This window comes from Pleurodeles waltl, chromosome 6, assembly GCF_031143425.1.
Source record: "Pleurodeles waltl isolate 20211129_DDA chromosome 6, aPleWal1.hap1.20221129, whole genome shotgun sequence".
In the NCBI taxonomy this organism is placed as follows: Eukaryota; Metazoa; Chordata; class Amphibia; order Caudata; family Salamandridae; genus Pleurodeles; species Pleurodeles waltl.
Genome location: NC_090445.1, coordinates 1,609,902,533 through 1,609,917,244, shown reverse-complemented (window position 1 = coordinate 1,609,917,244; position 14,712 = coordinate 1,609,902,533). Strand labels below are relative to the sequence as shown.

At 43.2% G+C, this 14,712-nt stretch overlaps 1 protein-coding gene across 1 annotated transcript in view; it reads right to left on the bottom strand.

Annotated features, from left to right (window-relative positions):
* CACNA1B (calcium voltage-gated channel subunit alpha1 B) overlaps nt 1-14,712 on the bottom strand; it is an 856,833-nt gene that overhangs the window by 13,846 nt on the left and 828,275 nt on the right. Inside the window, exon 45 of the mRNA XM_069241492.1 lies at nt 13,985-14,214. Within this exon, the coding sequence (XP_069097593.1) occupies nt 13,985-14,214 (230 nt within the window). The remainder of the gene's footprint in view (nt 1-13,984; nt 14,215-14,712) is intronic.

The window sequence follows — 14,712 nt, the reverse complement described above, 5'->3', positions numbered from 1 at the left end:
TTTAAACAGTAAACGGAAAAAGCACTTTAAAATGTGTTCTGAAGCTGCCCTAATTGTCCATGACTTATAGTTAAACCAAACAAAAGCAGAAAAGCCATGGTAAGAAGAAATACTGTTTTTTTACATAAAGAGTTCACTTTGATTATCATGCTCCGGCCTTTGCAGAACACATGAGCAAACAGATGGTTATGTTTTTTTTTATTGCAGCTTTAGATAGCGTTAACACAGGGTTTATGTGAGCACCAGTTACATAAAATACAATTCAGTTTTACTGTAGGAACGGGAGATTGAGTGCCCAGAATCACAGGATGATGAGAGGATGCTGGGACTCCAACCTAGTCGCAGTTCTGATCCTAACACCACATCCTACTGTCTAAGGTGACCTTACAGGGAGGACTATGGAAACACACACACCCCTTTACCAAGGACTGAAAGACACTCGGGCTGAGGTGATGACACCAGGCTCCCAGCGAGGCCTCTTTTCTTATTCATCTACTCCTCAGCCCATCACAGCCTCAGGGCAATGGCCAGTCAGGGAAGGGGGCAGGAAAAGGGCACAGCTTCTGCTTTGCAGTAGTTTGGTGGGGTGACTCTGAAAGAAAGTAAGGCGCCATGAGCCGACTGACTGAGGCCTTAAAAAGGTGCCACAGGCGAGCCACGGGCACGGACCCATCGTTCAGTGCCCGACTGCCTGCCCAATCCAACCCTGGATGAGTTACTTGTGTCTCTGCCTCCCAAAAACCATCATCACCCCTAAGGTTAGCAGAACAAACAGATGCTCCCAAAGGAAGTATTTCGTAAACCACAGCTCTATAAGTCAATGATTGAATCAGTTGACAAGTGACTATACATTCTAAACAATCTAAACTAATACCCAGAGATAAATATGAATGTCCAGAAATAAATATATAAAATATATTCATTTATAGAAACAAATGTAAGCAACACGCGGCATAAGCTGTCTCTTATTGCATAAGTAACAATGGCACAAAGATACATATGCAATTCCTTGATTTTGACAGGATATACATATGTGTGTGCTTTACAACAATCTGCACAATATCTACTTTTTAGTACTGAAAAAATCTAAAAACACGATAAATGTTTTTCTTGTTTCCAGATAACAGGCAGTGTATGGCGCTATTCATTAACTCAATTTCTGGGTATTACTTGAGATCATTTACTCTATGGGTGAATGTGATAAGATGACACTTCCTAGCTGAGTTAGTCAATGATTTAAAGATCTGTGGTTTATGAAATAGTTCCTGCGGCAGCATCTGATTCTTGTAATATTTTATGCAGTCGCTTTTAAGAGGGGTTGCCCTACTGTTGTGCGGCCTAATTCTAAGAAGGCATTTTCAATGATGAAGACTAATGTGCTCTTCATTCACTGATGGATTTGTCTCTTATATTGTCTTTCAGACTGCAAGGCTCACCTAAAGCTATGCGTCAAGCACTGCAGCATTTACATTTTTTGCAATTTTTTAAATAGCAGAAACCTGTCCGAATGGCATCAGATGGAAGTGTTTTACCACAGAACCGTACATTATCATACATATTTGTAGGCACAGGGAAATGAAGTGATTTGCTCAGAAACATAGGATGTTGAATGGAGGATGGGTTTGAAACCTAGCTCCCCAGCTTTAAATCCAACACCCCAAGATGCTAGGGCACACCTCCATGAAGCAGTCACAGTGCCCACATGTATGTTTCTTTTTGCAAGCCCAGACATCCTGAGAGTTAGGAGGTGCTAACAAAAAAAGAGACCCCATCCTTGATGATCTCTCCTCACTGGGTACACACTTAGCATAAAGCTGCCCCTTATTTGAGTGGCGGGCATTCTGTGAGTCCTAAAGGGCTGGGAAGCTCTCAAGAGAAGTTACAGGAGCGGGCCTGGGACCCCTCGAGTGCGTTATTACGCATGGCACAACATTCTGTAGCAAATTCGCTTCTCACAACAAATGAAGATGGTGTTCTGTGCCCCAAAATTCTGTGACTTTAGACTTTCTTACAACCATATAAGGCTAGTACTCTGTGGTACAACTTTACATGGCATTTTGTATTGCAGCCATACTACTATACTTTCATCTACAATTCTTGTGCATTATGTTTTATTCTACAAATCCGTAGGTATTTTTCATTATCAAAACAAGCAAGGTATATTACTCAAAGACATATATTTTTGGGCACTTTTCTCTGGTACAACATCCTTGAGTATTGTTCATTGACAGAAATCCGGGCACACGAGTCTCTGGTCATCTCGCTGGCACAGGGCTTTGGAAGCATTATTGTCAGAAGCAGCAGCCGTGGTCATCCCTCTCTGGCACTATATTCTGGTCTATTTTTCTTTTGTGTTTTGGGACATCATTATTAAAATTATGACAGGGCTCTCTTTCTTTTTAGTCTGGGGAACTATTCTTTAACAATCTGCTACACTGGCTCACATTAAGATCATCCCTCATTAATATTTTACGGAATTATTCCTTTTATGTGCTGGGGCATTGTTTTTATTCTAGGTTTTATTCACTTATATTCGCTGTCATTGTTCCAACTTTGAGTCATTGTTTGATATTCCGAGGTACTGCTTTCTATCTGGAGCAATATTCTTTTATATTCGAGGCCATTACTGTTTTCATTGAAGGGTGTTTTTCACTTTAATACTGTGGGCACGATTCTGTTACTCTCTGGAGTTACTCTTTGGACGCTATTCCATTATTTACAGGGAAGCTATTCTCTTCAGTTCGTGAGCAGTGTTGGATTTTATTCTAGTGTTATGCACTTGTATTCTGGGTGATTATTCACTTCTCTTGTGGGACATTATTCTTTCTTATTCTGATGCAATATTTCTTTATATTGTCGAGAATAATTGTTTTTTTATTCCACGGAACTCACTTCCCTTATAGTCTGTGGCCCAATTATTTCATATTCTAGGCACAATACTGTTACCGCCTGTGGAACTATTCTTTTATGTTCCAGGGCTACATTTCTTTTTATTTTATGAGTTTATTCACTTAGGATTCCTTCATATTTGGGATATTTTACATTTGCTTTATAGTCCGTGACAGGATTCCATCATACACAGGGCTCTCCTCTTGTATATTCTGGGCTCTTTCCCTTTACAGTCTGGTGCTCAATTATTTTGATCTTGGGGCATAATTTTATTTATTCTTAGGTGTCACTCACTTATATTCGGGGTCGTAATTACTTCAGATTTTCATTTACTATTCCTTAATATTCCAGGGCACAATTCCTATGTATTCTCAGATATTATTTCTTCGTTTTCTGGGGGAAACACCATTCTTCCTTTGCTTTTCTAGTCGTGGTCAATATTCCTTCATATTCCGAGACACTATGGCCCATATTTATACTTTTTGAGCGCCGCCTTCACGTCATTTTTTGACGCAAAAGCGGCGCAAAGTTACAAAATACAATTGTATTTTGTACGTTTGCACTGCTTTTGCGCCAAAAAGCGGCGCACATGCGGCGCTAAAAAAGTATAAATATGGGCCTATGTCTTTATATTTTGGAGCACTGCTCTTTATTACTGTAGGGCAATAGTCCTTGGTAGCGCTCTGCATTATATTGATTTTTGGAGACGTGTTTCTGCACATTATGTAGGACGGGGCATCAGTCCTTTTTATTTTGGAGTAGTGTTTCTTTGCATTCTATTCTATGCCACTATCTTGTTATACTCTGCCGCATTATTCTGTGAAACAAGTATTTTTGGGAAATTATTACCTGAAATTATGTTCTATGGCAGGACACTGGCCATCCTCTTGTCCTCATTGGGAATTCACTGTCACTGCCACACACTGTCACCTGCAGCCAGTTCCAACTTAGTTTACAAGCTTGGCCTCCCAGCTTACTAATATTTAAAACTTGAATCTATTCTAGGCTACAAGCCAACAGGGGCATTTACGCATTCTAAATGTAAAAGGTGCTACTTTAACAGAAGTAAATGCTTCCTTTACCCATGCACCACCTCGAAGGTTGAAAGGTTGAGCGGGCCTTGCCAGGGCTCCAAACTCAAGTCTGTAGGCTGCAGCCATAGAACTGTTGCAAACATGTATTATTCACAGCATAGGATTACAGTCTAATCTTGTTCACTAGTCTTCTACGTAGAACGACAGTCACAACTTTGACTCAGTTCTCAACATATTATATCTAATGGGCCTATTATCTCCTTGGAAACAGAGTAAACAAATAGCACATGAGATTAGTCTGATCTGGCCTCGCCTGGTGAAATCATGTTGTAGCAGGCGTTGCCAGCCTGTGCCTTTAACTTATTCATGAAGTTTTCCATTATGTGTGAATAGGTATATAGGCCATGTCCGCACCCAATAAAGGACAGGCTGCCCATCCCAGAGCTGCCATGCTTGTCCTTCCTCCCATTTTCGAATAAGATCCTCAGACTTGGAAGTTCCATGGCCATAGCTCATTCTAGCGAGCCACTGCAAGTGTCAATCATGCGGTCAACTTGCAATTCACCTCCTTGCATCGTTGACCTCTTTCTTTCCAATGTTTTGTATGTTGCTTCGGAGCTCTAGCTCGACTGGTGGGTGCTGAGCGAGTGGAAACTTGTGCTGAGCAGCGGAACACTCTCCCATCGGTGGGGCTTGGTCCCCCTGAGAAAGGGGTGTGCTCAGACAGAGTATGTAGGGGTTGAAGGCTTTGTCTCAGTGCTGTCTGCAAAAGCTGGAAGAGCCTAGGGAGAGACTTTACTAACAGTATTAGACTATAAGAACATAGAGGATTTACTACTTTCACAGCAGATGCAGGCAATCCCAGACCTTTTGTTTCAAAGTTCTGCCTCATGACCCCTCTGACAGGCTATACACATCCTCCTTCCACGCTGAGGAAATCCAGAAATGGTCAGTATCTGTGCAGAGGTTCACTGGGTGGGACCAAAGGCACCTTCAAACAGTAGTGGAAAGACCTGAACATGAGAGCAATTGGCAGCTCTAAACCCCCGATGAAGACATCTTTACCGGAATGGCCGCATTGCTGTGGAAGTCAGGGACCTTCTCAGGGGCGAGTTAAGCTCCTATAGACATTGCTTGCATAGGTGAGCCCTGTTCACTGTGCCCCACATTGCTGAAACATGGCAGCTTTGCTAACATAACTGTACAAAGAGGTTTACGGCTGATGTTAAATCTAACATGTAACGCAAAGTGCTCTAGGACCGCCACCTCCTCCATGAAGTTTAATGTCTGTGCCTTTCTCTTGAAGTGATCACAACACATTCAGAACGATGGTACTTTTTTAACCAGAAAATGTTAAATATTCAATCTCCATGGACTACATATTCAGATCCTAAACCCCACCCATAGGGCCTTCCTTGTAGTATTCTGTGAATCTTCTACTAGAAGCAAGTCTCTCTGTAGCTCCCTGTGCACACGTTTCGCATTGCTTTCAGTACTCTTCACAAACATGGGTCCCTGTTCTATTTATATCCTCCTTTCCCTTGCTCCTTGCAGAGAATGTGGCAGCCATACTTCTCATTACATAATGCAAGTGTAATGATATAATTCCAGTTGTCCGCTCCATGTCCTTTGATATGATGACCAAGACATAACGCACTTGTGCATCTTTCATCCAAATCTTGAACTTTCCATTTGTGACACTCAATTTATTGACCTCTGTGTTAGATCTGGCATTAGCGAAGTCCTTATAATTTTACTAATATTATATGCCTAATACACATACTTGTAGGGGCTTTCAGTCAGCCCTCTTCATTCATTTGTCTGTTATTGTGTCATTCACAATTTTTTTCATCCACTACAGCATACAGCAATACAGTGTGGGGCGCAATGGGGCAGCCTACTTCAGCCATTGGCCAACTTCACGATGAGTGACTGGATTCTGCCCTTTCACAAGGAGCACACCCAGTATTTCCTTTAAGTGCCAGGGACTACTATGCAATGTGAGATTTATGAAACCAAAATATTTTTTGTTTTAGCTATTTTTTAGATTGATGAGGGCCCAGCAGCTCCCTCACAAGTAATGTCTTACAAAAAGCTTCACAAAACAAACCAGTCATTGGCAATGCCAAAAGGTTGCAGCCAATGCCAGACAAAAGGCTCTGCCAATGTTTGTTTTTTTATGTCACTGAGGACGCTGTATTCTGGCCTTTAGGGCTTAACTCTTACCTAATGCATCCTAGGTCACCAGTTTGTTCCCACCACAGAGGTGTGAAATCAGACTTAAAGTTAAAGCACTACGGTTATTTTGTGGCACACTCAGTACTATATATATTGTGCTTTGGTGATGTTAAGTTAGGTTGGAGCCATTTTTTTTCTACCATTTAGTTTGTCATCACAGTGATGTGGATTTCAAGTGGATTTGAGGATTGTAATCACTGCTGCCTGTTTGTTAGTTTTGTTTGTATTATGAGTAGTGTAACTGTGGTTCTTTTGCTAATGCAAATTGCTAAAAAGTGAATTCAAGGAGGTTCTAGTACATGAAGACACCCAGAGGCGCTGCTGCACAGCACACTCACAGAAATTACAATTTGTATTCACTGCCGCTGGTCACTTCCAGGAAGTGATATCACTGCATAGTAGAAATTCAACTACATGTGAGACGATATCACAGTATCTCACAGGACGCAAAATATTGCTCAGGATATCAATGTGTAGCGCATGTTTCTGGTATAAATCACGGGCTTAGACTATACACAGTATCATATGCTTTATCATTATAACCAATGACATACAGGACAAGGTATCAAAACAGTATAGCGTATGATGCACATATGAGCATGGCGTACCACTATTGATATCCTCATGTATCACACAATATCATGCTACATCACACGGCATATGTGTACCTCACAATTTTACTAATTAAGAATGTATGTCGCCACAAATCACAAAGCATCATGTTATGTTACAGGATATTACATAAACAACGTATCACATTCTATACTAATATAACAAGATATTTAATGTCAATGATAACAAATTACACTGCACCACTGAGCACGTAGCAAAAGCAATATTTTCACATGACATACCTTCTACACAGAGCACACATTTGTATGCTGTAATGTGGGATTTTGAGGCTGTCCTGGTATCAAAGGCTTTTACCACATATGAAATGATTCCACCAATGATTATGTAATGACATGTTTTAGCGTATGGCAATAGTCACATGGTGTCATGCTTTATCACTTGATGATATGATATGTAATATATTACTTTCAAGTGCAGTGCAGATTTACAGCTGCCGCTTATGATATAAGTAACAGCCCATGATCAAACATGATATTATGATGTATCCTGGATAGTGGCCCAAGTCATGCAGAAGCATGCTGCAATTCTATTTAAGATGATATGTCTCAGGTATGCCATATGGCCTGCATGACAGACTACACCACAAAGTTTTGAATGATTAAAATGTTATTAGGTTAGTTTTTAACAATATTTTGAACTGTAACCAGCATCACACTCAGCAATTGCAGCTTGTCTTGCATATAATCATGCATACCTTCACACTCACCCCACATCCTCAAATCTGTGTGGTACAGAGACATAAAAATGCAAATTTCAGTAATCATGTGTATAGTACAGGCACACACACACACACACATATAACCTGGTAAAATGAGTGTTCAATTTAAGGAAGGGAACCCTGAAGAAAAGGATTGTACCAGGAACCCAAGTAAAAGGGCATTTCACCTACTCTGAAAAGGAAAGAATATTTATGGAATTACCATTAATTGTGGGGAGAAACTTTTTTTCCAGATGAGATTTACAAAATGATAATAAAACCAATACGAGCCATTAGAAGAACACTTTACTGAAAAGGGCAATCCAAGGACCAGAGCATGTACTCGAATCTCAAGGAAAACAATTCACCCACAATGAGAGACAAAGGAAGGTGAAACCAAAAACATGATTGATGGGGGAGAAACCAGAACAGACTGAAGATCAGCTATGGAGAGAAGATGTTGCCCAGCGATGGAATGCAAGCATGGTCAGAAACCAAATGCGAGCCTTTAGGAAAATACTTTGTCCATGAGGAGAGTACAGAAAAGATCAGAACGCCAAAGACATGTGGAAAGAGTTCAGCCACAAGAAAATGGTAAAAATGGTGACAATAAGAATACACAAGACATGGAGGGACACAAGAACAGTTACAATTAATACCAGCTATGGGGAGAAGATGTTGCCCAGGAAAAGAGTCCAAAAACTTTACCCATGAGAAGAGTGGGAGAAAACTTTACACGTGAGGATAGACCAACACTGGCCACTAAGTGAAGATAAGCAATAGGAATTAGGCATTATTTGTGAATTAAGTTCTCAGACAGCGACAAATGGACAGAAACTAGGGGGGAGGGAGGACTGTAAAAACAAGTCCTAGGGCAAACGCAGTACAGCCAGGCAGCAAGACCTTCTTATGAGGATGGTCTAGCAATGGTCAAATAATAAACATCTTTTACAAGGAAAATACTTTTACTATCAAGCCAAGCCTACTGATAAAGAATGAGCAAAAGTCTTTGGGAAGAGTCCTTTGTCAGGAGAATCAGGGAATGGTCGTGGAATAGACATGGACTATGAGGAGACTCTTCTCTGGAAGACGGACAAAGAACAGACAGGCAATGAATATTAGCAATGAGGAGAAGACGTTGTACAGTTGGAGAGTCAAAGATCAGCCAGAGAATGTACATGAGCAATGGGGGAAAATACTTCACCCAGGAGAAACCTTAATGAAATTGCAGTAAACAAGAGTGAAGGGCAGAAACCTTAGAAAGGAGGTGAGTTAAAGCAGGAGCATGAAATGGTCTTGAACTCTCTGGAGACTTTACCCTGGAGTAGAGTCAAAGAATGTACATGTAGTGAACATGAGCAATGGAGAGAAATCTTTGCTCTGAAGAAGAATCAAGGAATGAATATGAAATGAGCATGATTTATGCGGAGAAGACTTTACCAAGAAGAAAGCGAAAGTTATGTAATGTAACTAACATGAGCCATGGAAAGAAGACTTTAGCTAGAAGAAAAGCAAAAGAATGGTCAGGCAATCTTCATGAACCACATGGAAACATTTACAGGAGGAAAGTAAAGAACAGATATGCAATAACGTAAGTGATATCAAGAAGACTTTACTCTGTAGAAGAGCCAAAGAACAGGTATGAAATGAACCGGGGCAATGAGGAAAAGACTTTACCAAGGAGGGTCAGAGAACGTGTATGCAATGACCATGATAGCTTTACACAGGAGTCGAGTCAAAGCATGGCGATTTAAAGAACATGAGTCATAGGAAGAGACACACATAGTCACAGAAATAGCATGACACAGCAGTTACAAAATGAACAACAAGTGTATGAGAGATCCAACCAACAAGTAGGTGCAAACAGTGGTCTTGGAATGTCCTTCACATAATGAGGAGACTTCACCTGTTAGCAGAACAAAGAATGATCAGGAATCGGATGATGAGAAAGCTTCACACATGAGGATTGGAAAATATTTATTATGGACTGGAGTCCAGGAAAACGAGGGATCTTCTTCTAGAATGAATAACAAGTGGTGCGGTACGGCACTCAAATCCTTACCAGTTGGGTCAGAGAACGTATTATTTTATGCATCAAATCTCCCATTAGATTCTGGCATGAGGTCAACCTTCAAAATATGTCTTATACATTTGCATGAAAGAGATTATTTTAGCAAAGGGATCCTAGCACTTTGACACACACGCACATACACACATACACACACAGGCACACCTTCCCGCTACTCCTCGACTGCAATGTCGGAATGTGATTTTGCATATTATATTGCTGTGGCTACAGAATTACTCTCTGTAGATACACTGCAAATTATGATTATTACTGGGACTGTCACTGTCGGGTTTTTGCGGTATTGAAGTGTGGAAAGGCATCACACGTCACTGCAGTGTACAAATTGTGGTTGCGACAACAGTAAAAGCCAATGTGACATTTTAATTTAATCCTACAAAGCCACACAGTGAAAATCCAACAATCTTAATGGACATGTGTATCACTTTGTGAAAGTTACCTACTGACTTGTTCCTATGCTGCAGGATGTGCCAATACAGCATGTGTTTCGGGACAGGTAGTGTGACTTTAAATGGTCCAGCCAAACTGCCCAGTTGGAAACTCAACTTTGCAATGCACATAATGGCTGCATCATTGTGTGCGCAGTAGATGGTACCACTGTTGAATATTCTCCTAATGAGTGTTTTCCTTTTCTCCCAGTCCCTGTGGTTCATATCACAGCTCTATTCCCTGCATTCTTTGTCAATCTCTTCACTCACCAGCTAAAGTAATGCCATGTCACAGGTCACCTGGTTATTATTTGTGCATTCTACCCCTGCCTGTTAGAGTGATGAAGTTCCACGACACGCCTCCCACAGCCCACTTTTCAACAAGCCAAGTGGTCTACTGCTGCCCTAGTTCTGCCACCCCCTGCACTCAAATGTCTTCTGCATGTCTGTTCCTGCCCACTATCACACACCTGGGTATAGCAGCCATGTTTCTACCATCTTGTTGGGTCTGTAATACAACACGGCCTGTACCTCCTGTCTCTTACTATCTGTAAACCTGTTTATACCCTCACCCCTCTTGGATCTCTAGTTGCTCTATCATATCTCATGTCTGTTTTTAGACAGACCCTGCTTCCATAACATCACCTATTTTAGCTGCATCTGCCTCTGCAACTTCACGTTTCAGCAGCTTCTTCCTCTATAGCCTGTTTCCACCCCCACAACCTCACCTGTTGTGCCTGCTTCTGCCTCCATTACCTCACCTGTTGTGTCTGCTTCTGCCTCCATGACTGTTTTGGCTGCTCCTACCTCCAAGATGTCACCTGTTTTTTCTGTGCCTGCCTCCGTAACCTTAGCTGTTTTGGCCTCTCCCACCTCTGTAACTCACCTGTTTTGGCTTCTTACAGTTCTGCAATCTCACCTGTTTTGGCTGCTTCTGTCTCAACCTCACGTTATGGCTGCTGAAGTCTCTGTAACCTCAACTTTTTTGCCGGCCTCTGCCTCCAAGGGCTCACCTGCTTTAGTTACTTCTTCCTTCATAGACTTACCTATTTTAGTTGTCCCTACACTCATAATCTTACTTGTTTGGCTGCTTCTGTAGCCCCATCTGTTTTGGCTGCTTCTTACGCCGTAATCTCACCTGTTGCCCCCATATCCTCACTTGTTTTACCAGCTTCTGTCTCCATACCCTTAAGGGTGGACTGCTCCTGCATCCATGACCTCACCTGCTTTAGCTGCTTCTGCCCCCATGCCCGCACCTGTTTTAGCTGCTCCTGTTCCATAAAATTCACCTGTTTGGCTGTTCCTGCCCAATTACCTCACCTGTTGCGCCTGCTTCTGCCCCCATGACCTTATTTTGGTGGCTTCCTCCCCTGTAATCTCACCTATTGCCTCCATAACCTCAGTTGTTTTGGCTGCTCCTGCCTCCGTGACATCATCATCATTGTTTTAGCTGCTCCTCCCCAATCGCCGGGGGTGGCTCCTCCTTTAGGGCAGAGGAACGTCACCCCCCCGCCAGCAGCAGCAGCTGCAAAAGCTTTACAAGAAAACAATAATAAACCATGTTTATTAGAAAACAATAATAAACCATGTTTATTATTGTTTTCTTGCTAAGAAGCAGGGCCACGGGGGTGACGAGCAGTGAGGGGGAGTGCACAGCAGGGACTCCTAATCTAATCTGGTTGCTTCAACTCGACCTCAGCTTTAATATCCCCCGTTTATTTATGGTCCTCAGGCTCATTTCTACATCCCATTACCTGTCTACTGATGCTGCTCTAGTCCAACCCTCACATCCTCTCTCACAGGCGGTGGCCTGAATCACACGGCCTTCAGCTGTGCCTCTGCTGGTCCCTTCTAGCCTCTGTTATACATACTGATGCCCTCCTCTCTATTCCATTAATGATGAGTTTTCCAACCCAATGAATGGGAAAATCAAGATGGGGCTTCAGAATGAACAAAATATTGTACACAACTGTTCCTACTGTATGTTCTTTGTCAATCTGCTGGCCTCGCGACTGGATTTTTTATCCAATGTGCCAATGACGCTAGCACTAGATGACATCAGTTCACCTATATGTTGTAAATCTGGTGCAGCGCTGCTACCCCCTCTCAACTATACTGAATGTGTGCAGTGCACTGGTAATCTAGTTACTCACTGCTTTTAGGTCACAGTAGTCAAAGGGAAAGGCTGTTTTTACAGCTTTGATGTTCCCCATGAAAGCGTCTGGTTCTATGTCTTTCCCAGCTTTGCCTGGGTCTCTCGAAACAAGTGATTCTGAGGAGTAGGGGATGACCTTCGGCCCTCTCTCCAGCCTCCTTCTGGTACCCAAGACCCGAGGGAGTCACAATTGTGGTGTCAACTGCTATTTTGTCACCTGCAGGTCTGCAGAGGCCCGTGGCTGACACAACAGACCAATCCTTGATGAAGCTGGTCAGCGAGGACCTCTTTAAGCACAGACGTGAGGTCTCCACTCCACTCCGAAAGTGGAGAGTGCAGCATTCACCTGGGGTAAATGTGCGCTGGGAGAGGGTGGCACGATACCCAGTATTCCATTTTATTTTAATATTGAGAAGTGGTGAGGGATATAGTTACCAAAGGCGGTGGGGTAGGCTGTCAGGGCACCAGGTATTTTTCTTAGGAGTTGATGGAAAAGATAAGGCATTATCAAGGGAAGTGAGGACGATCGATGGACTCCAGGATTTTGTGATATCAAGGCATGTGACAGTGAAGGGGAAAGTCGATATCGCAAGAGGAGGGAGCGAATGGTGTGCTAGGACACCAGGTATGTATTGTTTTTAAAACAGAGTTAGTCGGAGGATTGGGGCTGAGGGTGGTGGGGCCATATTGTGTATTGCTTCCCAAGACTCCCCTCTCAGCTCATTGACCCATGGTATTAGTTGAGCCTAGGATGAGGGAAACTGTAAATAATGAGGAGTTTTCATACTGCATATCTTGATTTAATTTTGTTTCCACTGTGATAAAATGATAATATAGCCTTAGAACCCACCGTAGCGGGCTCTACCGGCCATTAAAGGCCTGCTCCCGCTTTAAAGGCCCGAGCCGAGTAAGTTTTCTGCTTCATGGTTCCAAGTGACATCGCCAACAACTCCAGCTTCACTCTCGTCGTCTATTTGATGTCACTGGAGCCCTACAATGGAAAACTACCACAAGTATTGCCTTCCAACTTTAATTTGGCATCCTTCGTCCTTGCTCCCTCACCTGTTGTTCCCACCCTGCTCAAACATTTGACCTACCTCCGTCCTCTCTTTTCCCATAGCTTTGGCATTCGTGTGTCCTGATGCGATGCACTGGTCTCCTCTGCTTGTCAGCCTGTGATCTCTCTGCTGAAAAGCATCTACGTTTTCCTTTTAGCATGCCTCCTATTTCCTCGTCCCTCGTTGGAACCTAGTACCCCCATTGTCTTGCTCCTGCATTCATCCCCTTGTCGGTCTGTTGCTGCTTTATTCAACCCTCCTCTCCAGTCGTGAGGATGCCATGGGACACCACCCTGCCTTATTCAATTGTCTTCTGTATCTTCCATGTTACAGACCTCTTATCCTCTCCTAGCTCTGGTGCTGTTCTGTTCCAGGATCATGATACCATTCATACATATCTGGAAGGGGTGATCTAGCCTTCATCCACAGGCCTGCCTGTAACATCCATTATCTGGACCGACTGTCCCCGTGCATGTATGTTGTGGCCCTTTGCCTGCACCTCTGTGTAGCATTCTGCAGCATATCGCATCAACTGTTGTGCAGCTCCTGCCCTGAACCTGCACGAGCTCCCTGACCTTCTATCTACTTCAGCTGAGCTTGTTCTCCTTTCTGCTGTGACCATGCTTCTCAACCGTACCCCTGCTTTTTTGTGGCTCTGTGAAGTTGTCACTTTTCAGCCCTATCCCTTAGCCAGGCACATGCTCCTCTTCCCTCTCATATTAGTTGCCGTACCTGTTGTTGCACTGCGCACAACCTGTCCACTCACCTGTCTGTTGTGACCCTGCTCCTGCCCTCCATTGGGCGAGGTGGCCCGGCTGTGGTCTCCTGACTTTGGCTGCGAATGGTCTCGGCTTCCATAGCGATCGCAAGAGTAGAAGCGCTGCTTTTCAGAGGACGAGTGATGCTTCCGCTCCTGGGACCGACCACGCTCGTGCTTCCTCTCCCTGGAGGACGACTCTCCGTGGTAAACCATTGGCATTAGTTCATTGGCATGGCCTGGAGTGGGGAAAGAGTAAGAACAAATGGAAAAGAGAATAAACCTGAGAAGCCATGAATGCTCTATCTAAAGTTAATGCTAGAGAAGCAGAACCAGGAGGCAAGGACAAAGCAGCCAGTCCCAGGCACATTTGTTCTGAAAATGTAGTTACTATAAGAAATGACTCTATCATTAGGGCCCTTCTCGTTACTTTTCTATTAGGAAACAAACTGAAGGCCTGTTGTTTGTTTTGTATTTCTGTTCTGTTCCACTGATCTAAAGAAAGTGAGGACAACCTTTTGTACTTTAGTGTGATTTACAAGTAGACAAACAAACCAGCCAAGCTCCCACTGTTTCTCAACAAGTATCAGAGGCAGCAGAAGGGGGTCAGAGACATTGGCCCTCATTCCAACCCTGGCGGTCTCTGACCGCCAGGGCGGAGGGCAGCGGAAGCACCGCCAACAGGCTGGCGGTGCTTCCAGGGCTATTCTGACCACAGCGGTAAAGCCGCGGTCAGA